The sequence below is a fragment of the Motacilla alba genome, chromosome 1A, assembly GCF_015832195.1.
Source record: "Motacilla alba alba isolate MOTALB_02 chromosome 1A, Motacilla_alba_V1.0_pri, whole genome shotgun sequence".
In the NCBI taxonomy this organism is placed as follows: domain Eukaryota; kingdom Metazoa; phylum Chordata; class Aves; order Passeriformes; family Motacillidae; genus Motacilla; species Motacilla alba.
This window is the reverse complement of record NC_052031.1, coordinates 12,577,571-12,602,765: the sequence shown is the minus strand read 5'-3', so window position 1 is coordinate 12,602,765 and position 25,195 is coordinate 12,577,571. Positions and strand designations below refer to the sequence as shown.

General features: G+C 43.0%; 2 protein-coding genes across 4 annotated transcripts; one reads left to right on the top strand and one right to left on the bottom strand.

The window, feature by feature from the left end:
* Positions 1-597: 597 nt before the first annotated feature.
* Positions 598-9,575, bottom strand: PSMC2 (proteasome 26S subunit, ATPase 2). The gene is made up of 12 exons (XM_038153455.1): positions 9,354-9,575; positions 7,073-7,110; positions 5,827-5,908; positions 4,860-4,959; positions 4,411-4,542; positions 3,705-3,777; positions 3,465-3,560; positions 3,042-3,206; positions 2,446-2,533; positions 1,608-1,810; positions 973-1,069; positions 598-869 (listed from the first exon to the last, which is right to left on the bottom strand). Exons 1-12 carry the CDS (start codon positions 9,421-9,423, stop codon positions 712-714), a joined length of 1,302 nt encoding a protein of 433 aa, XP_038009383.1. The 5' UTR covers positions 9,424-9,575; the 3' UTR covers positions 598-711.
* An 86-nt stretch (positions 9,576-9,661) lies between these two features.
* Positions 9,662-25,158, top strand: DNAJC2 (DnaJ heat shock protein family (Hsp40) member C2). 3 transcript variants are annotated; one of them, XM_038153451.1, is made up of 17 exons: positions 9,662-9,834; positions 10,390-10,580; positions 11,153-11,228; positions 11,947-12,045; positions 14,252-14,393; positions 15,550-15,630; positions 16,352-16,417; positions 18,175-18,266; positions 18,367-18,488; positions 19,295-19,444; positions 19,745-19,833; positions 19,920-19,989; positions 21,540-21,724; positions 22,943-23,043; positions 23,999-24,106; positions 24,374-24,528; positions 25,036-25,158. In XM_038153451.1, exons 1-17 carry the CDS (start codon positions 9,690-9,692, stop codon positions 25,108-25,110), a joined length of 1,947 nt encoding a protein of 648 aa, XP_038009379.1. In that variant the 5' UTR covers positions 9,662-9,689; the 3' UTR covers positions 25,111-25,158. The 3 variants fall into 3 exon arrangements, with proteins under 3 accessions (XP_038009379.1, XP_038009378.1, XP_038009380.1); XM_038153450.1 differs by having other exon boundaries at positions 23,999-24,112; XM_038153452.1 differs by having other exon boundaries at positions 9,717-9,834; positions 10,479-10,580; positions 23,999-24,112.
* Positions 25,159-25,195: the final 37 nt, after the last annotated feature.

Here is a 25,195-nt window from a genome sequence, read left to right as displayed (position 1 = left end):
CCCTGTGTGCAGCAGCACCTCAGACAAGTCACACCATGTATCAAAGTGCCCACTAAAGACTGATGTCAAACTTCACTGCAGGAGCAGGGAAAAGGAATTTTCCATCCCACAGCACTAAGAAATTACACCTTCCTCCTCCTTGACCCATTTACTATTTTGTAAGACACAACAAAGAATCTCAGCAAAAGGGATAGAAAAACCACTGAAGATAAAAAAATAAGTTGTGATGGTACCAGAGTATTCACCAAGAGAGGGAAAAAATGTCCCTTCATGTTTTCCCTTGGCTGGGCAATGACTCAGACCACCACCAAGTGCCTTCCCATGGCAGCTCCTGTTTTTTTGGGACACACAAGCACTTCTCAGCACACCCAGAAACACTGGAGTCACTCAGGGATCTTCCAGCACCTCTATGGCTCAGATTCAAATTTTGGGGTGTGGATGGTGACCAGGCATCTAAACTTGAGATGTCTGACATTGCCCAGGTATCTGATTTAAAATTATCTGTGGCTTAGGCCATGCTGCTGTAACCTCACTACGATCTTTTCCCAACAGCAGCAACAGTCCACTGGAGTAGAATACTCACAATGAACACACCCCTACTGTTTGGAACACTCCATTTATTTCTAGCTTCCAAGAACAAAACACGAATCGCTACCCTTGAATTTTTGTTCCACACAAAGTTTTGGGGGAACAGGAAGAACCTTCCCAGGTTTAGTTGTAGGTCATGTAGCGGGGGGTAGCGCTGAACTTGGCGTAGGATTTGATGACTTTGTTCACCGCCTCCAGGAAGTCCTTCTCGGTGGCGATCTTCCGGCGCGCTCGGATAGCGAACATTCCCGCCTCCGTGCACACGCTGCGGATCTCAGCGCCTGGCAGAGAGAGAGAGACGGGGATCAACAGCTCAGCACTGACTGCAGGGGCACAGAGCACACACTGAACTGTCTGAGTACAGAAATAAATACATCAGCCTACCTGTGCTGTTAGGACACAGCCGAGCCAGCAGCTCAAATCGGATGTCCCTCTCCACACTCATCGAACGAGCGTGGATCTTGAAGATGTGAGTTCGCCCCTGAAGGAAAGGGAGGAGGACAGAGATGTCCATGGCATGAAAGAGGTGATGACTCCAGCCTGCAGCTGTCTGCCTCCACAGCACAGGCAAATGGAAAATACATCTTGTAGTTGCTGCCCAACTATGGTTTCCCATGTCTGGACTGGAATGTCTAAGTGGCCATGACACTAAAGTTAGAAAATAACTTTAAAAAGGGCTTTCATCATAGAAGTACCTCAAGAAATCACTTTCAAAAGAGCCAAACAAAAAGAGTCCAGCTTCTGAACTAAACTGTAGATCTGGTTCAAGGATTTTTTTTTCCTCTGTTGAGGCAGGAACATACAGTGATTGCAGCTGCCTACCATGGCTTCTCGGCCTGGACAGAATCTGTGCAGGGTGGAAAAACCTTTGGCACATCTTTAATCCCCCACACTTCCATGTAGTTTTACATAATTTAAGAGTGCTACATTTGCCGATTCTCAAACTTCCAGACAATAATGCCCAAACTTAAACACTCTGCTATCAGAACACACTTGGCAGTGAAATAAAGAGTTCTCACCTCAAGATCAGGCAGGCTGAACTCTATCTTCCTGTCCAGCCTGCCAGGCCTCATCAGTGCTGGGTCCAGAGTGTCAGGTCTGTTTGTGGCCATCAGCACTTTGATGTTGCCCCGGGGGTCGAACCCATCCAGCTGGTTGATGAGCTCCAGCATGGTGCGCTGCACCTCGTTGTCACCCCCGGCCCCGTCATCAAAACGAGCACCTGGAGAGGAGACACACGAGTTTCACAGGGGGAGAGGCAGCTCCAGGCCATGGACACAGAGGTGTCACAGTGGCTGCAACACAAAACACCTGGAAAAATGATTTTAAAGTGCATACAAGTAATTGTGCTGAGTTAATAAGATCCTGAGTACAAAGGGGCCTCTATCTCCCTACCTAAAACTGGCCAAGATGCTGGAATTTACCCATGTAGTTTTGTTTGTTTTGCCCTTCCCTCAACCAAAATCATCCTTCTCCCCTATCTATGTAAGAACTGTTCTACTTACAAAGGGCTTTTATTCTGAGAAAAAATAATAATGTTCAGGAAGTAACAAAGACATTGAGTGTAGTCCAGAAGCTGAAGTGGATTTAAGTTAACAGTACTTCTTTGCAAACAAAATACAGAGGTTCTTCACTGAAGTTCAAATAATCTGGGTGTTCCAAATGTGCAAAAATGGCTTCCCATCTGGGCTATATAAACCACTTCCTGCAGCCTCCTGGACACAGGATGTGCTGGGAGTAGTTTTGCTAACTCAGTATTTACAAGCACTTTTCTGAAATGCAGCAATCCAGATACAGAACTAAAGAAAACCTGGAAGCTCTCACAGGAGATTAGAACTGTAGCTACTACAAACATACCTCCAATGGCATCAATCTCATCAAAGAATATAAGGCAAGCTTTTTTAGTTCTGGCCATTTCAAAGAGTTCACGAACCATTCGAGCTCCCTGAAAGAAAAAAAAAATTAAGATTTTGTTAGGGATTTTAGGCACATTAAAGGAAAACAATCAAAACCAAACTTTTCATGCTTCCAAATACTTCTAGGTTTCCAATGTGAAAACTCTTTTTATATGTTCACATATATAATGGGAGAAGTATAAAGCTTAAAGCAATTTTTAAAGGACAGAAAAATTAGTGCTCTTAAACTGAGAAGTACAGATGAAGTTATTTACCTCAGGGCCAACTGAAAAATAAGTGGCACAGTTGGGAGCAGAATCCTAATTCCAGAGTGTTCCTGAACTGCAGATTGAACTCTGTATGGCAAAATCCCTCTCGTAAGTGACAGCAAAGGTGAGGTCATGCCACCATTGCCTGACCTACAGTGATCTGTCTGATAGCTCCTGCCCCCAGCCCTGCAGCTTCCAAGTACATCCATCCCTCGCCCCCACTGCGGTGTCTGGTACCACAAGGGAAATCTGCAAAACCCTCCACACTCCATCAAGTACTTGCTCTTACCTCTCCCACGTATTTCTGCACCAGCTCAGATCCGATCACTCTGATGAAGCAGGCATCAGTCCTGTTAGCCACAGCACGGGCACAGAGGGTTTTGCCTGTGCCAGGTGGCCCAAACAAAAGCACTCCTTTGGGAGGCTCAATCCCAAGGTTCACGAATCTTTCAGGCTGTAACAAAGGGAGCCAGAAGGCAAAGTTATGTACAAATAAAAGATTATGTTAATCTAAGCATATATGCAAATCAAGGAAATCATTAATGAAGAGCAACGTAAATGAGGCTGGGCTAGATTTCACTTGGTAAAACCGGACTTCCTTTCATTGAAGTGTTTACACTCAGTAACATTGTCTTTTCTTGCTTTTTCAGATGCTCACAGATGGTCAGAATACTTCCAAAATAACAGAAGCTTCAATCTGGAGGTTACTTACATGAAGCAGAGGGGTTTCGACTACCTCTCTCAGCTTTTCAATCTGCTCTTTACAGCCACCAACATCACTGTAAGTGACATCAGGTTTTTCTTCTACCTGCACAATGAAGAGGTGAGTGAGCAGTTACCAGCCTGGTGCTGCAAATCTCCACAGGCTTTCAACAGCCCGCAACAAAATCCAGCAAAAGGAATCACAATTACAAGATAAAGCCATGTCAAAGTAAGTAAAGGCAACTCTCACTTGCATCATGGTGACTGTGGGATCAATCTTTGGAGGCAAGGGGATGTGGATTTGGTACTTGTTTCTGTCCACCCTGGTGATGAAGCATAAAGACTATTATTTTAACACTGGTTAAGTAAAGTGTTATGTAGAAACAACTCTAAATGAGAAGCTGAATTCTTGAACTTTTCTTTTCTCTGGCGTCGAGACAGCCCAGCCCTGAAAGCTAATAGACAGGTAGGCCAGATACTGGAATTCTTTCTGCAGAAAATTTAAAGGTTTCCAAAACTATTAATTCCAAAGTATTCTGAAAATTAAATTTCAAAATATCCCACAGAGCAAACTGGCAAAATACTGACTCTTAAAGTAACAGGTTTGATGTCCTTAGTGAACATTTCCTGGCTGCTTTGAGTGTAACCTCAGAGTGCCAAAGAAGGAGCCTACACAGGCTCCCTGAAAGCTGGGGCTGCTGGGGCCTGAACTGAAAGGTCTCTGCCCAATGACACATGGGCTTTGTCAATTTTTGTCAAAAACAAAAAAAACAAGATTCCAGCAGAGCATGCAAGTGAGTTATTGTCATCCAAGAGAAAGACAGTAGTGGTGTTACTTCAACCACTGCAAAAACTGGAAATAAAGGCTTGCTGGCCTGTCAAACTACAACATGAGATAACTCAGAGAAAGCTTCAGCCTGCAGGAAGACTCACAAGAACAGAAAGACTTTGCATACCCAACTCTCATGCCTTCTTCTATGTCAGTAGGTGCCACCTGGTCACTGAGGTCCACCACGAACTTGGCAAATTGCTTGACATTGATAATGTACTTGGGATCCTCGGAGTCTGCATTGATGATCTTTGTGCACCTAACACACAAACACAATTGCACCTCCAGGCAGACAAACTGCTTGCTAAGCGTAAGCATCAAGAGAGTCACATTTTCCAAATACACCAGAATACCTGTTGTACTTGTGATTGCACCGTTACAGCATCAACAACTGCAGAAATAAGTACAAGTATGAAATACATCACACATAATCACAGTTCCTTTATGATTCAGTGGTAAAAAGCACTTTCAATATGCACAACATGGACTTCATTTTCTAAAAGAAGCCCACACATAAGCTATAAATCAGATTTTTAACACTGTGCAGCTCTACTGGAAGGATAAGAGTGCTCCCACCTTGCAACTTGCAATGGTTGCTCGCTTTGGAGAGTTTGTTTATCTGCAGCCAGATCCCAAAGGGCAGGAGGAGCCAAGCCGGTGTCGGATTCCTTGATTCCTGCATGCAGCACAAACAAGCTGAGGAGGAAACAGCTAACTGGGACGTCAGCCATCCTTCCCACACCAAAACCCCAGAGATAACCCTGCAGGAAGCTTTTTGAGAGACCTCCAAAACAACACACACACGTAGCTTTGATGGATTTCCTAAAAAACGCGTTTCCTAAGGAAAGAGCCTACGTGATCATGCCAGCTGAACATTCAAATCCCAGCCTGGCCACCCTCCCAGACAATTCAGTGTGGCGATGATTACAGCAGGACAGAGCATTGATAGTGGATATCTACATTTCACTAAAGAGTGAAACTTTTGAGTGTTTTCACTGAGTGCAAAGCATCAGAAACTGAAGGATTCACACAGATGAAAAACCCCATAAATCTTCTAAAACTTGCATATAACAAGTACCATCTCCATGATGTTTTTAAAAGAATCAAGACTATTTCACAAGAGAAATTCTGGTCTTCCTGACAGAACTGAGAGCCACTGCAGGATTAGCAAGAGAGCCAAAACATACATCAGTGAAAGAAAAATTAGGAAACAAATTAATTGTTACTGTTATCACTACTTCATTATCTGGTGTCAGAAAGGGGCACTTGTTTCATGCCACCATTATATATAAAAAACACAGTTTTGATTAAAAATGTGTTAAAGTACAAAATTAGAAAATCAGATGTACAGATTAGCCCTGCCCATTTGAAAAAACCACACCCTAACAAGCAAAAATCTCACGCTACCAAATAAAGAACTGTGTTCTTTTGAGAAAAATAACAACTAAAAACAATGCAGAAGTTGTTGGAAATCAACTTCTTTCAACACTTGCTTTGGTATCTGTGGCTCCTCTATTGAAAGCCTTCTACAACAAAAGCATACCAGTGAGCTCATTGATTTTCTTGAGCAGTTGTTGAATATCATCTTCTACTTGCTTGATCTGCCTTGAGTACGTGCTCTGGCCCTGGAAAAGGAAGATCGTGTGGATTTCGTAAGTCAAATTATCTCATGTTTAGGAAAAAGTGACAAGAGCTGCTGCCCATCAAGAGGTTCAACAGACTGCCTTGGTTTAACAGCCAACCATTGATGACAGCCAAAAAAGACAGAATTAACTTCCAGTAACAATATTTCTGTTTGCAAAAGTGAAGTGCAGCTACACACAACAGACCAACTGGGAAAGTGGAAATTTTCCACGTTTGTAAACTTTAATAATTTGTTTTTCTTTTAAACCTGTTCAGCCTTACTTTTCCAAACCATTTTTCCTATAGTTTATAAAAGACTTAGTAAAATCATGTATACAGAGAATTTAGAATACACTTGCTGAAAACCATCTGTACAAGTGCTTTAACTGCCTTACCCAACCTTTCCATCATCCCCAGAGGACAGCAGAAGGATCAAGAGGCAAATCAGAATTCTTGCTTGTGATAAAATGATTTTTTGATCCAGATCTGCCTAACACAGGCAGATTCAGACCTGGATTTGCTGTTCAATATCTCCTTTGTAGATTGGCAACAAAAAAACAAGCTGCAGTGGGTACCAGCTGCATTACACAGCTTTGTAAAGGAGTCTTGGTGTCAACAAAATTCAGATTTCTGCCAAACATACCTAAGCTGCAAGTGTCATCTTTCAAGAGTTCTTTTGCAGACCAACTGTACTTCCCAGTGGAAAGGCTAGTTGGCATTTTAAGCCTCATTGTCTGTGGAAAGTGCCTCCCAACAGTATGTTCTTTTAACACGATGGCTAAAAGCACATCAATTTGGTGGCAGGAGGATAATTAAAATAATAAAATTATTTTTTTGCATAAACCAAGAAAACTGGCCAGTGAAAAAGCCCTAGTAAAGCCCTGGCTGTTAGAGCCCTAGGCAATCAGCAACGAGATACAAAACAAAAACAGAGAAACAAACCCTCCATTACTTCCAAGTTAACACACCCAGGATTATTTTTAGTGTTGCAGGCTACATGTCATTGGAAGGTGAAAAGAGAGGGAAGATTTTGGCAGGACAGAAAAGCACTAGGAGAAGCAGAGTGAGTCTCTTCCTGCTACATGCACACCCCTCCACTCCTGCACTGAATTCCTCACAGGAACTGCTTTGTGTCTTTAACACTCCCACACCTGTGTGCTACTTACATATGTTTTCAGCAAGGCAATGTCTCCTTCATCAAGAGCTGAAACAAGACAGGAGAGACTTAGCTTCCAGTTCTGAAAACAAAGCCAGCAGTATTAATTCTGCTTCTAAAAGATCAAAACATGTATTTTGGAGAGATTCTTTTGAGCTTCCACTTTTCACTGAAACAAAGTGGAACAAAAAAGCATCAGATGAACAAGAAAAATGAAACAGGGTCTCCAGCTACTCTCTTCAATCCAAACACCTGCACCACTCAGAGCTCACAGCAAGCACGCCACTTCAACTCTGCTTCACTCAGGAGTCTCCCAGCCTATGACTGTTCAAAAAAGGGACTGAAGACATCACTTCATCTTTTTAACTTTTTGTTTCTAGATGTTCAAGAAAGCATCGATGAAAAACTGTCACCACCTCCCACTGGCGATGTCTCTGCACAGAGGTGGCTCCAGTGACCCCTCTCCATTAACTAAGAAAAACACACCTCTGTTAGTGTCACTGCCACAGCATTCTCACATCACTTGCCATTTACCAGACTTTCCACACCCCTCTCCCTTCCCATCCCTGTTTCCTCTCTTGTCTAATTCCACTCTTTCTAACATAGATGGAGCCCAAACCACACAGTGTTGGTGATCTGGGAGCAGCATGTGTTATACAGGATTCTGAAGACCTTCTATGTTGATCTGTACTTCTTTCCTGACTATTTGTACCACCCCATTGATTGTTTTTTATAGCTGCTGAACACTCTGTTGCTATAATTTAGAAATCTTTCTTGAACGGGAGTAGTTCAAAGTCCATCACTAATTTCTTCATTCGTGCTTCCAGATGCTTTATTAAATATTTACTACACAAAATAAAAAGCCACAGTAAGTTAAAACATGAGGAGCAACCAGCAACTTTCACACCGTGCCGGTATCCTCGGAAAACGCGGCTGCCTTCCTTCTCCTGCTTCCCCGGAATGACAGCGGCAGCACACGGGCAGCTCAGCGGCGCTCGCCCCGGCAAGAGAAAGAAACTATCACGGAATCATCAAGGCTGGAAGAGACTTTCATGATATCAAGTCCAGCCATCAACCCAGCCCTGCCCCTGTAACCCCGAAACCACATCACCCAGCGAGAGATCCACACGCCTCTTGAACTCCGCCAGGGATGGTGACTCCACCTCCCTGGGCAACCTATTACAACATCTGACCACCCGAACTGCGAGAATATCTAATATCTAATACCTAATATATTTTCTAATATCTAATGTGAGTCTCCCCTTCTCACCTTTAAGCCATTTCCTCGATTTCTCTCACTGCGGGCCCAGCAGAAGAGACCAGCCCTCAGCTCACCACAGCCTCCTTGCAGGGAGGCGGAACATTATCGCATGACATTTTGTTGGACGCTTTGAGTTTAGAAATAAGTACTAAACCACAAAAGGCGTTTTTCCTCTCACGATGAGGAAATTCGACATTTTAGGAACCATTTGTAAAAGAACAAGACTCAGAAGGCTGATGGTCCATTCCTACCCTGCGGATCTCTGCGGCTTCCCCGGGCAGCCCCACGGGGTGCTTGCTCCGCACCGGCCGGGCAGGAGCAGCCCCGCTCCCGCTCGGTACTGCCCCGCTCAGCGCTCACAGCCGGCTCTGCTGAGGCCCTGCCCCGCTCAGCCCTCACAGCCGGCTCTGCTGAGGCATAGCCCCGCTCAGCCCTCACAGCCGGCTCCGCTGAGGCCCTGCCCCGCTCAGCCCTCACAGCCGGCTCCGCTGAGGCCCTGCCGGCCCCGCTCAGCCCTCATAGCCGGCTCTGCTGAGGCCCTGCCCCGCTCAGCCCTCACAGCCGGCTCCGCTGAGGCCCTGCCGGCCCCGCTCAGCCCTCACAGCCGGCTCTGCTGAGGCCCGGCCCCGCTCAGCGCTCACAGCCGGCTCTGCTGAGGCCCGGCCGGCCCCGCTCAGCCCTCACAGCCGGCTCTGCTGAGGCATAGCCCCGCTCAGCCCTCACAGCCGGCTCTGCTGAGGCCCGGCCCCGCTCAGCCCTCACAGCCGGCTCTGCTGAGGCCCGGCCGGCCCCGCTTCCCTCCCGCCAGCGGCGGCACCGCCCGGGCTCCGGGCCGGGATGGGGAAACTCCCGGGGCGGCGGCAGCAGTGCCAAAGCGCACATGAGAGATATTTTTAGTCCTTTTTAGTCCCTTTGACCCGCCGCCCCTCCAGCCCCGCCGCTCCTGGCACCGACATGGCCGCCGGCGGCACCGCCGCCCCACTCCCGCCCCGGGCGCTGCTCGGAGACTGTCCTCGCCGTCGGCCCTCACCGCGGATGGGTTTGTCCTCCTTCTCCTCCTCCTTGGTTTTCCTCTGGTCGGCTCCCAGGTAATCCGGCATCGCGCCCGCCCGCTTTACGCAGCACCGCGCCGCTTCCGCCCGGAACACAAACCAGGGTGCACCGCGGCCCGCGCGCGGGCAACTCCTTCCCCCCAGGGCCGCGGCCGCCACCGGGAGTTCCGCGCGGCGCCGCCGGTTCGTCCCGCGGCCCAGGGCAGCGCCGCCGGTGCCGCCCCGCGGGAGCCGCTCCGGCCGCGGGGGCGGTGCGGGGGCGGCGGGGACGCGGCGGGGCCCGCGGGAGGCGGGCAGGGCCGGCCGGGCCGCTTATGGCGCCGCACGCCGCCGCCCCGGAAGCGCTGCGGGCGCCCCACGCGCCGGTGCCGCGGCAGGCGCAGGCCGCGGCCATGGCGCTGCTGCGCGGCCCCGCGCCCCACGGGCAGCGCTCGGCCGTCACCAGGCCGCTCTCGGCCGGTAGGTACCGCGGGCCGCCGGGGCCTGCGCCCGGGAAAGGCCGCCCTGGAGCGCCCGGCAGGGCGCTGGAGCCGGGAAATGGGCCGCTCTCGAAGAACTTTGCTGTTTATTTGACTTCGATTGTCTCCGTCTCGCGTGCTGTGCCTTCGCCGGCACCGTTTGTGCCCGTGTGCGAGCAACAAGTCTGGGTTCGCTGCCGGAGGGAGTGGCCTGGGAAGGGGGAGCGGGAACGCGGGGAAAATCAATCCAAATTTAATATCCCTGCCGCGGTTGCCTCCTCCGTTGCCAGTCGGACCGTATTTAATGTTTTTTGACACGTGCGTTCCCTTAACTTGAAAGCGCCTTTCCAGATGTGAGAGCGCGGCGGAGCCTTGGGAGGTCCCGTCTGACGGGCACGTGTGCTGGTTCTTGCACTCTGGTGTATGTGGAGCCAAAGAAAAGATTTAAGAGATCTGTGATGCTGTACTTGTGTGGGTTTTGGTGGGGTTTAATTTAAAAAAAAAAAAAAAAAGTAAACCACGGAAGGTGAAGTTGCTTTTATGTTTTTGCTTGTAGCATCAGTACTCTGTCAAGTGGAACCTGTGGGAAGATGGTTTGAAGCATTTATTAAGAGGAGAAACATAAATGTTTCTGCCTCTTTCCAGGAGCTAGAAGATGAGAAGGAGCTTTCTGAAGAGTCAGGGGATGAAGAACTGCAGCTTGAGGAATATCCTATGTTAAAAACCCTCGACCCAAAGGACTGGAAGGTATTCAGTCAATATGGGTTACTGTCACCTAGTTTGGCCCATCAAGGTTATATGCTTTGCTCAGGTGCTAAAGATCTCCTTCCTCGTCCCCTCCTACGCCCGTCTGAGTCAGTCTGTTTCCCTTACCATAAAATCTGGTGTGTGAAGGCAAACAGCTCAGGATAAGATCTTAGCTGTGAGCTGCAGCTTTTTATTTTACTGCCTGAAAGTATTAAGTGTCTCTTCTCTCTGTCACCATCTCCTTTATTCTGGAGTTACATTGGCACTCTTAATATTAACAGCAGCAATTCAGTTTTCCAGTAACTGAATTTTCTAGTGCTTCAATCCAATTTCGGTTAAGCTACTTGAATTTCTATGACAGTGGCTTAATTTATTGATATTCAGTTATTCTGTAATTATTCAATAATTGATGACAGTTGTTCCTGTAGTTCTTTCCCAATGTTTATTGAGAGGGAAGAATTCTCCCTCTTGCCTTTAAGAGATGGGGAGGAGAACTGGTTTTCTGCGTGTGTTGTGGTGTTTTAGGTTGCATTTATGAGTGTTTATGAGGGTTTGTGGTTCTTTTCTCTCAGAATCAAGACCATTATGCAGTCCTTGGACTGGGAAATATACGATACAGGGCTACTCAGAAACAAATTAAAGCAGCTCGTAAGTACCTTTCCCTCATGAGCATAACCTTTTCTTCAGATGTACACAACTGGGTTCCAGTGAAAATACCTGCATGTTGTGAACAAGGTTTTTACTGTTTCCCAGGCCTAAAAGTTTGATTTGTGTTGCTTACCAGCCTCTTAAATTCATATCACAGCTCTGAAATCCAGAAGCCTAAATCTAGGGGATTAAAAAAGGTCACATCTCTGTTCCTGGGAAGTGCAGCAGCATTCACAGGCTGTAGCTTTCTTGCTAAATTTCACTTTGGATCTTGTTCAGAACTTCAGTAAAGGGATAGAATACAGTTTTTGTTTTATCTGAACTATTTTGTTTTTCATTAGAAATAACGATTAAAATTACATTAATTTTTATTCAGTTATGAAGCTAACTGTGCACTTACAGATACTAAAGCACTTTGCTAGGCATAATGGTAGAGTAAGTCTCAGACTTCTTCAGATGTTGAGGTGGAATAGAGAATAGAGTTTCTGAGTTGTGGTTATTTTATGTCCCAGCAAAGATGAAATAATGTTAATTCTAACCCTGGTATTAAATCAAAGAAAATTCATTAACTTCTGTGTTCTGCCAGATCTGACTGTTTGGTTTGTATTTTTATTTAAGTTTCAAATTAGAGAAATGCCACTTGGAATTACCGTATTACTTGGTAGTTTGAAACTGTTTCTGATGAAGCATTTCTAACTGTAATGCATTTATTTGTTAGATAAGTCCATGGTTTTGAAACATCATCCAGACAAGCGAAAAGCTGCAGGGGAACAGATAGGAGAGGGTGATAATGATTATTTTACTTGCATAACTAAAGGTAAGCAATTGATCTCGTTTTTTAGGCACTCTCTTAATCTACTTGATCACCAGAAATGTATTTGTTGTGCTTCATTAGGATTTTAGGGAATTGTCAATGACTAAACAGCTGGAGAAGTTCTTTTTCCATTGTAGAAAACTGCATCAAGAGATCACATTAGGTGTAACTTCCCAGTGGGTAGAAGCAGGAAGGGAATGCAGCTGACAGATGTTTGGCTGCTGTGCCAGCTGGTGACAAAATGTGACACTTGCAGCAGTGACACACAGATCAGCCTCTGGAGGTGGCCCCATACCTGGGATGAACTAGTGAGCTGTGGAGCAGTTCCCTACAGGCACCAATAGCAGCTGGAAAATCTGAATTCTAATGGGCTTGCACTGACAACAGAACATGTGTTGATTTGATCCGGGTCATCAGTTCCTTCAGCTGCTCATTTCTGCCCACAGATGAGCAAAGGAACTCAGCTGAATAACATTTCCCTCTTCCCTCTTGAGTGATGGACTCAGCAGTGCAGGATTAATGGCTGGACTCTGATTTTAGACGTCTTTCCCAACTTTAATGGTTCTGTAACCCAGAACACCACTGCTGGCCAATTCCAAACCCATAGGGGCTGTTCCAGGTGTATGACTTACATCTCCAGAAATGCTTGAGAGCTTGGCTTTTTCATTTATTTTAAACAAATTACACTCAGTAAGGTTGAAGCAGGAGGAAATCTTGGAATTTGTGTTTCTAAACTTCCTTCTCTGAATGTCTCCTAGTACTAGTGTGAGATATGTTAGACAGACTAATGTTTTCAGCCTCCTTTGGAGTTGTCAGAGGGAGGAAGGTTGCCAAAGGAAATGGTTTTTCTGTTGCAGTCCTGTCAGAAACTGTCAGATGTCTATGATGAGAACTACCTGCACATGAGTTCAGGAATATGTTCTGTGTCCTACATGCATGGAGCAAAATATCATAGAACCTTCCCTTTTTACTGTTTACAATCCAAGTTTGGGGCTAAACAGAAAGGAATGCACAAAGTAGCAAAGAAAAGGAATAATGCTCCCAGGCAGCATTTTGGAGGAAGGAAATACTAAAATGCAATAGTAGGAAAGGGGGACCTGGAGTAGGAGCAAACAGTAATGTAACAGGGAAGAGAAACTTGGAAAGGTGGGAAAACATAGGTTGGATTCAGAACTTGGGCTGACAAAGGAATGTGTGGGAGTAGAACTGGGGATCTGTAAGTGGAAGGGACATCTGCTAAATGGAAGAGGAACCAATGGATGTGGACAGAATCAGGAAAATGGTATGAGGGTTACTGAGGCAGGATAATTGGGGTCATTTGGAGTGTTGGTGGAGGGAAGTCCTTTCCCTTTGGGAAGGGGCAGACTGGCAGACAGCAGCTCACTGGTGGCCACTGTCATTCCTTCCTCTCTCCACTGACATGTGCAGTGAGATCATCTTACAGAACTGCAGAGCCCAAGGTCTCCTCCAGGTTATCACCTCCTACATCCAACCTTCATGGTGTGGTGTCCTCTGGCAGGGGTGCAGGCACAGAAGTCCATGAATGATTGCAATACAAATTTGATTCCTTTAACTTCTCATTCTTACTGAAAAATAGTGGTCATTGTAAAACTCCACACTTCATTGAGAAAAAAGTAAGAGTACTGAAGCTATAGTTTTTGTGATTTACAGAATATTAAATTAGTAATGTGATGCTCCCCAACTGCAGGGGTCTAAGAATAGGAAAACTGGGACTGTTTGCATGTTTTGGGAGAGTGTGTGGAGTTGTGTGTTCTGTCCAAGACTCAGTACAACTTCATCATCACCTGCAAAAATTCTAACGAATGGTTCCTGTTCTTCCCCATTCTGACAACACATGAACTCAGGGACTGCCTTTGCTCTGTGCCTTAGTAGATCATTTTGTCAATTTATCTGCAGGGATCTGGTGTAGGATAAAAGTCTGAAGATGTCATGCCCAAACTCCCACTGTCTGACCAAAATTTACTGCTATAAAATTAAATATTGTCTGTTTTGTTCCATCTTAATGGTTAAATGTGTCCTTTTTGTAAATGTTTACCTCCTACTTAGTTTAGGAGGAACAGACAGCAATGCTTTTTGGTGTCACTAAAATAATTAAATATCAAGCTCTACAGAATGCTACAGATAGATCAAACACAGATCTGAGAACATCTTTTTAAATATTTACAACCTTATGTCTGGTAACTTTCAGCTTATGAAATATTATCTGATCCTGTGAAACGACGAGCATTTAACAGCATAGATCCAACTTTTGATAACTCTGTACCTTCCAAAAGTGAAGCAAAAGAAAACTTCTTTGAAGTTTTCTCACCAGTTTTTGAAAGAAATGCCAGGTAAGCTATGTCTGACTGCCTCTGCTGTTGCTGGAGAATCAGCATTTGCAAACTCTTTTGACATCGTGTTTGTAACCAGAGATGTATTGATTTGCTAGAAAGGTAATACAACTAAAATAGTTGCAATTACTTTTTATTTCATTTTAAAATAATCTGAACTGTCACACTGATGGCATTGAGTTTGACCTATGCGATTGTAGAAAAAGTTCTCAGCTTCCTATTACCTACTGCCCTTTTTGCACAACTCGTTGTTTCATCTTAAAATTACTTACAATACCAAAGGTTTGTGTGCTGCTGACTAAAAATTCCTTTTCAAAATTATTTTCTTCTGAGAGTGAGACATTAACAGAAGACAGTAGTTATAGTCATGATCTAGCTGGTTAAAAGAGAAGATAATTGTAGCTATCAATATTTGGTGGTTCTCTCTTACATTGCATGACTTCTTTTCTTCATTTGATTCATGGTTGACAATTAGCTTGGTATTAAGGTTGTCACAATAGAAACCTGTCAACTTTTCAGTGTATAAAAGGGTTTAATTGCAGGAGGCACTTTACAGCATTCTGAACAATTATTGTTTAAACTAGTCTTACTGAATCTTCTACCAAGTATTCCATAGACTTCAGACCTGGATCTGTGGTTGTCAGATAAGGTTTTTCCCTTTTCTGCAATGGAAGTTAATGCTGTGTCATGGAACAACAAATCCTAGAGGCTGTGGAAGACCTAGAAAAAAAAGCAGTGGGGGCAGAGTATGCATTATTCCCTTGTACTCCAATAGAATGTGTGGAGACTTCCTGTACCCTACCAGAGAGCAGAGTTATTCACAGAGCACTTTCTGGCCACTTTCTGTAGGCTCCTCTGCCAGAAGAATGTTATGGAGAATTGAATATCTACAAAGATAGCTTGTTCTCAATTAAGTCTTCTTGAGGCACAAAGCAGGAGGCACTCAGGCAGGAGAAGATTGCTTTTCTGGGGAAACTCACCCAAAAATGCCCAATCTGGAGGATACTTAGGAGGAGCTCTCTCGTTCTGTTCCTCTTTCCTGGTGCCCCCTCTGTGTTGGTGGGAGGGAATCTCGGGTTTTGATTCTGTACTTTAACAAATGCCATGTTATGAAGATTGTATATATTATTTCTTGAATATATCCATGTATTTTCAGGTGGTCAAATAAGAAAAATGTACCTAAACTTGGGGACATGAACTCCTCATTTGAGGAGGTAGATGCATTCTATTCCTTTTGGTAAGTCAGCTGATGTCTCTGTTTCTATTCAAGACATGCAATATAAAGGGCTTGCAGACCCTTTGGTGTGTGGGTTGTTCCCTGTGGGCTGTCCCAGCCTCCTGATGGCACAAAATTACCCCCCAGCTGTTTGTGCCTTCCACAAACTGAGCCAGCTTTCTCCTGGCTAATCCATCCACTTGTAAATTCATGGTTGCAGTGGGAATTTCTGACCATGGTGGTTGAGAACTGAGCTGACCCACAGACTGGAAGTCAGGTTTATCTCACCTAACCTGTTTTTAGTGGAGACATCTTAGGTGTTTAAGCTCCCCTAGTGAAGGGAAGTGTGTTTAGTCCAAAAAAGTCAGTCATGTTTATGGCTAGCCTTACCTGCTGCATATGGGTGCCCACATGAAGATTAATTTCTCTCTGAACTCTTCTGACTGCGCTGCATTTCCACTGCCTATGACAGAAGCGTAGACAGCTGTAGACGTTTAGAGTGGGCAAGACCAATGCCATCCTGAAGTAGACTATCCCACCGTACAGAGAGGTGTAAATCATATCCTGCATTTTGACTTAACACAGTGGAATCGCTGTAGGTGCTGAATAATTATAAATTATGTATTCCAAATTGTAAACAGCAGTACAGTTGCCTATAAACACATACCAGTAAAAAAAGGTAGCTGATGTTTAACAGATTTGCTGTTTTTTCATTCAATTTTTTTCCTTAAATTTACTTTAGGTATAATTTTGATTCCTGGAGAGAGTTTTCCTATTTAGACGAAGAGGAAAAAGAAAAAGCAGAATGGTATGTAAGTAAAAATAATTTTGACAGGAGACTGAGAGATTGATACAGCAAGATTTTCCAACTTTCTCTTAGACTGTAAGTCATAGGAAGAAAGGTAGCTGAGCCAAGTCTGAATTCCACTCTCCCAGTTTAGGGGTCAGTCATGGACTTGAACTGAACTTACCGTGGGCTGCTTCATGTAATTGTAGTTCCTGCTTGCCTCACAGAGGTATATCTGAGGTGCTTTGTGTGTTCTTTTAAGTCCAGACTTTCAGTTCCTGCCAGTCCCAAGCACAGGTTGAGCCTGGAGCCAGGACAGAGTGGATGAGCATGCTGGTATCATTTCTCTCTTTAACTTGTACTGAGAAAGTGATACTTCCTAGAATTTGGAGAGATGAGTTCTGACGGCTTGATGCTAAAAAATATGTATTAGTTGATGTAGTGATAGTTGCTGAATAACTCAGACCATGTTACATTGGAAAATACATTTTGTTTTTATCCTTCCTACAGTTATAACCACAGAGTGTTCAAGTTGGAGCTTTAGTCTAACACACATTTCACAGGACACAACCTCACATAGTAATCCTTGTGAGACCATAATTTGCATCGTATGAATCTCTTCTTCCAAGTTTGGCTAGAAATCAGTTTTGTATTTAGATTCAGTGGTTGGCTTTCTTTGTGCTGGAAACTGCCATATTTAGGCTGTAGCTAGGCATTTCTCTTCTCTTGTGCCTCTTCCTGCTACTGGATTTCTTGAGCCTCACCAGACCCACTGTTCTCTCTCCTGTGAAGATTCTGTGAAGGCACTGTAATCAACTCCCTGTCACTTGTGCTTGTGGTGCATCACACAGATGAACCTCTAGGCTTCTCATTGGAACGATCTTGAATTATTTGTGTAGCTCTTTTTTTCTGCTCATTCCTGTCATTAGTGTCCTTTCTCAAAGATGTTAGACAAATGGTACCTAGTCTGCTGTACTTAGGAGAGAGAACTTCATTACAGCTGCTGTTCAGATGGTCATGATTCTTGCTACCCCTTCTTGCCAAAGGTGATGTTGCTTATGTTTTAAAGCTTCAATCTACTCGTATTTGTCTCCTTCTCAGTTATGGGGATTGTTTTCTTTGTTCTGAGGTAGAGTGGTTTTGGGTTGGAAGAAGCTTTTAATACTTCATAGTTCCAACTTCCCTGCCCCTCTATTGTTTCTCTATGTGGTTGTGTGGATGAGGCCATAGACCCCCACTAAAAATTTGCCTCTTTCTTGACAGCACTGTTAAATATTTCAGATTATTTATTCGGCCCATCAATAACCTGAGCTGTATTTCACTGGAGTGAATCTGGCATGACTTTACCCAGAGTATGATGCTACTTCATAGAGTGTAGTTTCTGTGCAGATGGGTTTACTTGACGTGACTATATTCTACAAAATGAAATAACTGTGGCATTGTTTATACTGCTGTCCTTTAATTAAACCCGATGCTAGCTTTTCTGTTGTTTAGCTTGAGTTTAATGTTAGGTAAGCAAGTGGATTGCATTTGGAAAATAAGTCTGTGATCTCATTCCCTACAATGACAGAAAAGCAGCTTGCTTTGTCAGGTTTATATAACTATGGAAATACTTAGCATTTTGTACATGAGCTCAGGGCCCGGAACTTAATTTTTTGAAGTCTATTTTTGAAGTATTCACAGAACATCTGTGTGGGGGGAAACTATTTAAGAAGCTTGTTGGATTTCTAACAGTGGCACTGTAAAGCATTAGCACTGAACTATGCTTTTTCTTGTAGTCGAGATGAAAGGAGGTGGATTGAAAAACAGAACAGAGCTGCCAGAGCATTGAGAAAAAAAGAAGAAATGAACAGAATTAGGACTCTTGTTGGTGAGCACATAAACTGCTGTTCTTTAAAGAGAGATTCATTAACTAAATGTGGAAGTCTTCTGCTTTTCTTCTATACATGATGCTTCCTTTCTTCTGCCAGACAATGCATACAGCTGTGATCCCAGGATAAAGAAATTTAAGGAAGAAGAAAAGGCAAAGAAGGAAGCAGAGAAGAAAGCCAAGGTAGAAGCAAAACGAAAAGAACAGGAGGCAAAAGAAAAAGTAAGTGAAGTACTTTATTTGGGTTGAGAAACTCTGCTTCATTCACACCTGCTGCTTCAGGTTCTAGATTTGTCAGAAGACTATTGATAGAATTACCTTGGGGTTCAAAAATGTGTTGTCTTTGATGCCTGTGCAGCAGGCAGTGTAAGGCTGGCAGCCTTCTGAGAATGAGATGGAAACAAGGAATGCAGATCTGAAACAAAACACCTTTGAAAACTGAGTTCTTTTGTTGCATACACTTCCTCTGGTTTCAAGGCAAGCATTAAGTGCATAAAATGGGTATGTCTGCTTGCCTTGTGCATGTGGTTTGCGAATGGTTAGTTGGTGTGAAATGTTTTGAGGTAGTAGAACATACTTGATAAATATGAACAGTTTGGAGAAGATGGCTCTGAAAGTACAGAAATGAAAGGGAACTGTAAGGTGCAAAAAAGTAACTTAAAAGACATTAGAACACTGCAAAATATATCAGTAAAGATGCAGGAGAAAATACTGGACCATGAAGTTTATACTCCTGAGGCAGGAGTGGGAAATTATGTATGGTTGTAGAGGAAGTCAGGATTTATAAACTGAGGGTCCTCACAGTGAGTACTTGACTTAATGCCACATGGTATGTTTCATCATCTCCCACAAAATTCTTGGAAAACCAAACATTAAAGTATTTATGCATTTTTAAACCCCCAAACATACCAACAAAACTCCACCCAAACCAGAAACAACACATTTTGATATTGGATGACTGAATGACCCTGTAACAATGTGACTTGGAGGATTTTTATAGCTTGCATTTGTTTTTCTTTTGATTGCAGCAAAGACAAGCAGAATTAGAAGCAGCACGGTTAGCAAAAGAAAAGGAGGAAGAAGAAGTTAGGCAGCAAGCATTAGTGGCAAAAAAGGAAAAAGAGATACAGAAGAAGGCAATCAAGAAAGAAAGGCAAAAACTCAGAACAACATGCAAGGTATTTAACTATTTTTACAATGAAATACAGGTTACGTCAGACAAATTACCATCTTTGCCTAGATCAGACTGTATCACGTGTCTGCTTGTTTTGAGGGCTGGAGATGGGTATGGAAAGTGGATTTACTAAAAAGAACAAAATACTAAAACACATACTTAGATACATATGAGTTATGAGTAAAGCTGACCAAATAGGTCCAAACACAGCAGTGGCTGAAGAACACTGTGTGTTAAGCCTTTGTCTGAAGGAATAGGACAATAAAGTTCAAGAACTTTGTAGAACGTGTATTTCTGCTTCCAGAACTGGAATTACTTTTCTGATAATGAGGCAGATTGTGTTAAAATGATGGAGGAGGTGGAAAAGCTTTGTGATCGTCTTGAGCTAGCAAGGTAAGTCTTCCTGCTGCTGCTTTCTGCTCCTTTTGATACCCATCTTTCTACTAGCTCTCCATTGTAACTTAATAATTTATTTTTAGTCTGCAATGCTTGAATGAAGCACTTACATCCACAACAAGGGAAGGAGGAAAGGCGGCTGTAGTAAAACAGGTAATTATGCTGAGTGTCGAATCAAAGTAACAGAATAACTTGTGAAATCAACCTGTCTGAAATGAAGTAAGATACAGCATATCTGCTGGTAAAACACAAAGACTTGATTTTCAGAGTCCACAGGCAGAGGGATCTCTGCTCCATTTTACATTGTGCAGTTCATGGCTGATCAAATTAACAGGGCCAGCCAAGAAAAAAATACACATTTTTATCTGTAAACAACACAAAACCTACCTCTGTACAGTATACAGAAACAGTAGAGGAATTTCATTTTGCTCAACAATGTGTAGCAGTTACCTTGAGGAAGGAGGGCAGTCTTAATTTATTCTAGTTAAAAATCCTAGTCTAGTGTCTATGACTTGGGGATAGATCCACAAAAGGAATTAAGTGTGCTGCAGGCTGTAGGCACTAGAAGGGCTGGGAGGTTGGATACCAAGGAATGGGAAATGCAAGACACATGGAATCAAAATTTACTAAAACTCAGCAAGGATCTGCCTATGTTTGCCATCAGGGAGAAGCCATCTGAACTAAAAACTGAACCTACATGCTGCAGAAAGAGTAAGGTGCTTTCTCTCATCCACTGGGGATACACAGCTGTGAACTTTTTTCCGTGGTGGGGAATGTGATCTGCCCCCATCCCAGGGTCAGGTTTACTCATAAGACAATTTAAGACTGAAATGCCTCTTATTCTACAGGGGACTGAATTCAATATTCCATTCTCCAGGAGGGTGTTCTAAATGCAGGGCAGTTCCCTTTCTATCTGTTAAAACTATTCCACTAAAAATTATCTATCAGGTAACTTTCCTTTTGCCAGGAGGGTTTTATGAAACAGGTTTCTTGCTCTTGCCATTGGGCATCCTGCCAACAGCCATAAGTGCACAGCTCTTCTGATATTGCCAAGATTGGACTGGGCCCACTCAGAAGCAGATGATTAAAGATGTGTCACACCACAGTCTTGAGATGTGATTACAGGGCACAAAAACGTGCAGTGGGTTAACTTAGTTTTTAGCTTGCTAAAAAACTACACATGGCCATCTAACCCTGAGTACACACTTAGTAACTAAAATCTGGAGCTCATTCTAACAAAAGTTCTCCATTACTACAGTTGTACTGACATAGTCAGGCTTAGATACCAGTTAGGCTGGAAGATTCGAGTATCAGTGTATTCGAAATGGAGGTTTAATTAATTAAGCCCTCACTGGTCTTAATACTTTTGTGGATCTGTCCCTCTAAGTCAAGTGTTAGCCTAGACATTCATGCAAGGTTAACAACTTTTGGTTTGATTCTGGAGATATTCATTTAATTTCCTAGTGAACCTGTGATGGATTTCTGCTGTTAACTCCTAATCTTTAAATCCTAAAAATTTACCCATGGAATGAAGGGAAATAATACTGGAACAGATAAACTCCTCTGTTTCCTTACATATAATATACAGGAAAAAAACTAAGCAAAATCCATGGTTCAAAGGAAGTCCAGAGAGGGGGTTGTGTCACTGTAAAATGTAATAATAATTCAGTAATAAATAAATAATGCTTATTTACAATCTTTAGATAGAAGAAATAAATGAACAAATAAGGCGAGAGAAAGAAGAGGCAGAAGCTCGTATGCGCCAAGCAACAAAGAGCTCAGAAAAGTCAACCACTGGCGGTGGAGGGGGAAGCAAAAATTGGCCAGAGGATGATTTACAGTTGTTAATTAAAGCTGTCAACCTCTTTCCAGCAGGGACTAACTCAAGGTACTTCTCAGGTTTGGTGCTAAAAGCCCTTACTAACAATTTTTAAATAAATAACAAGCATAATAAAACATATTTTCAGATCATCCCAAGTACTTTGTGAAGTATAAGGACTACCTAAACATCTCTCTTTTCCTTGGCTCGAAAGCAGCCAGTGGTTTTTTTTCTTGCTACTATGCTCTATGTGTCACTGGAGTTAGCTCTGGCCCTGTATCTTGTTTCCCCCCAGATTTGGGCCTCGGTCCATTACCATGATGGTGCTGAGGTGCCTGTTTGCACAGGGCTTACTCCAGTCGGCTCCAGTCCTTAAAGTGCAGAACAAAACACCACCAGTGACTGGGGTGCAGCTGGGTAGGAATACAAGTGTTTAAGCTACTTCCAGGGGCTCCACAATGAATGTGAGGCTGCTTTCTCCTCTATATGGTAGAAGGAAAATATCCCAAAATAGGAGTTAAGTGCACCAGCTTTCTTCAGGGGAGAGCCAGAGGAAAAAGGAAAGCTAAGATTTACAGAAAGCAGCACTGGCACTCGGTTTACTGCTAAGCAAGAACAGGAGCACACTTTAAATACTTTTTCCCAGGAATTAAATACCTTCTTCCATTTAGGATTACAAAGATTTCAAACATCTATTACAAAATTTGGATGCTTTCTGAAAAAAAAAAAGGTGCCATACTCCATGGAGATGATACCAGTGCCTGTTTCTGCAGCTCAGCAGTCAAGGCTCCTGTCTGAGCAGTGGTACATACTGCGTCCATTTTCCAAGAATCCACCAGGAATAATCTTGGGACTAGGGCTGTTCCAGGTCTCTCCTGTTTAAGCCCCTTTACCTGATCTTTAGTTATTCTTCTGGGGGCACTGGACATAGGATTGGTAACTACTTGGCCATTCAGTGTAGCCTGCATATTTAATTCCAGAGGTGTTTAGGGAATTCAGGGTAACAGCAATTTAGCAGAATTTTGAGGATTAGAGGTTTGCACTTACCTACATTCTGCCCCATCCTTTTTCTGTATGGGGAACTGAGGAGTTCACCCAAGCTGATTGAATTCTTCAGTTAGTGACTGAAAGCTTTCCAGAACAGCTACTCTGGGATTTTGCACGTATTAAAGTATATTTGAACTTACTCAGGAGTTTATAAAAGTGTGTACAGGAGCTTGACCATAGTTTATATGAAGATAAGGGATTATGTAATATGCTGGTTTATCCTTTCTGTTCTTGCTGTAGGTGGGAAGTTATTGCCAATTATATGAACTTGCACTCTACTACTGGAATAAAAAGAACAGCAAAAGATGTCATCAATAAAGCAAAGAGTCTCCAAAAGCTTGGTATCTATATTACCTTATTTTTGTAATACATGGTCTGTCTGCTTCTGTACAGCTGACTTTTCTGTGACCGGAGCTGTGTTTCTTAAGAAAATACTCTGTACAGCCCCAAAAGAAATGTAGTTCAGATGAAAGATTTAGAGGAACATTTATGTGATTCAGTGTTTTCATCCTAATGGCTCTTTTGTAAGTCAGCACCTCACAAGCAACTCTCAGAAACTCTCTTAGTGTAGCTTGATGCTCTGGTGTCTGGACACATGAAATACCAGGGCTCAGAGAGAGATGAATGGGCCTCTCAGAAAGCTCCCTACAAAGGAAGGCATCTAAAATAAATGGAACTGATAAAGCTCTAGAGATACTTTTAAAAAATTAATGGAATCCAACACCAGAGTAAGACACTAAAATGAATGTAACTCATCTCTTCAAAAATGAATATAAAAATGAAGCCTCGAGAGCTTTGGAATAAGGTTGCAAGGAAATTGCACATTTCACTACAGAAGGAAAAAAATAACACTAAATTTTCAAGAGGTTTCTGCATTACAAACCACAGAGTGGCACAAGGAGCACCTGGATTTTCCTGCCTCTCTGACATGGTCATACCCTGGGCAATACATGAGTTTTGTGCCACAGCCCTTGAGAGAATAATCCCTCTGGATTTTGGGGAAGTTGCAGATTCAGCTTTAAGATTATATGGAACAAGTATTCCTCTGAGCACTATAAAGCAGGATAAGGGCTGGAGAATCTGACACTCTGAGAAAAGTTTATTGGACCCTGAATGATTTTTTTTTAACCTACCACCATCTTTATAGTCATTATAAAGTAAGTAGAAATTGGGGTTTATGATTTTGTGATTATTGTAATTAATCTGCTACAGAATGTTGTTGTTGTTATTATTATTACTACATCTGGCTTTATTATTCTTGCAATGATTATTCTATTTAATGTCTGTTGCTCATAGACCCTCATCAAAAAGATGACATAAACAAGAAAGCATTTGACAAATTTAAAAAAGAACATGGTGTGGTGCCTCAGATGGACAGTGCTGCCCCCTCAGAACGATTTGAAGGTAAAGGTAAAAAGGGAGCCCTTCGTGTGCACTTCTCTCCTCTGGGTCTCTAGGAAGAAAGTAACCCAGAACTTGAAACAGATTTGTTTACAAACTTAGGTAGCAAGTAAGTGATCCAGTCTCTGGTGCCAGATTTGAGGGTTTCTGGTACATACAATACACCCCAAAACTTCAGGGATTTTAAATCAACTATAACAGGTTTTACAATATTTTCTAGACTCTTTTAAAAATAACTATTCTTGCTGTCATTTTTGCATTTATAAACAGGATCACCTCTAGATTCATCCCCTTGGACTACAGAAGAACAAAAACTTTTAGAACAAGCATTGAAGACTTATCCAGTAAATACTCCTGAAAGATGGGAGAAAATAGCAGCAGCTGTTCCAGGCCGGTCAAAAAAAGACTGCATGAAGCGATATAAGGTGAGGTCCCTCACCTCCTCCTGGGACTGGCACCAGTCCAGGTCTTGAGAGAATCCTTTGCTTTTGCTGTTCCATGGCCTCCCAGACACAGTATCTGACACAGGCAAAATGATGGAACTTTACAGGAAACTTTTTAGTTTTGGTAACTCAACCCCAAAAGAGCAGTAAGCTCTAAATGTTCCTCAGTGAAAACAGTGGCTCTGGAAGCTGGGAAGAAAAGTTTGTGTCAGGAAATTTGTTTTATAGTTTGACAGCAAGCTCTTGTAGATGAAGTCCTATCCCTAGCCTCCTGTAGGTAAAGTTCCTGGTACATGAGGATTGACCTTCCATTAACTGATTAATTTCTAAGAGAAATTGCTTGACAAGATTAAACCATGTAGATTTCTCATTTCTCATATGTTGAGAAGTAGAGTGTTTCACAGAGAATATATGTAGTGTTCAAAACTACAGCATTGTTCACAAGTTGTATGTTTAGTTAAATTTCTTTTTTCCCCACCTTCTCTTCAGGAACTCGTGGAAATGGTCAAGGCAAAGAAAGCTGCTCAAGAACAAGTGATGAATGCTACTAAAGTCAAGAAATGACTCTTACTGACAATCCTTGTTTTATAATAAAAATGCAAATACTGTACATGTTTCCATTCTTTTCTTCATTATAAAGAAACACAGG

Coding starts and splice junctions, on each gene's coding strand:
- PSMC2 (XM_038153455.1), bottom strand. CDS start 9,423: ATGCCGGATTACCTGGGAGCCGACCAGAGGAAAACCAAGGAGGAGGAG. Junction 4,960..5,826: donor GAAAATCAATGAGCTCACTG/GTATGCTTTTGT, acceptor TGCTGCATGCAG/GAATCAAGGAATCCGACACC. Junction 1,070..1,607: donor TCAGCCTGCCTGATCTTGAG/GTGAGAACTCTT, acceptor CCTTTCCTTCAG/GGGCGAACTCACATCTTCAA.
- DNAJC2 (XM_038153450.1), top strand. CDS start 9,690: ATGGCGCCGCACGCCGCCGCCCCGGAAGCGCTGCGGGCGCCCCACGCG. Junction 12,046..14,251: donor TTTTACTTGCATAACTAAAG/GTAAGCAATTGA, acceptor GGTAACTTTCAG/CTTATGAAATATTATCTGAT. Junction 19,990..21,539: donor AGGCGGCTGTAGTAAAACAG/GTAATTATGCTG, acceptor TACAATCTTTAG/ATAGAAGAAATAAATGAACA.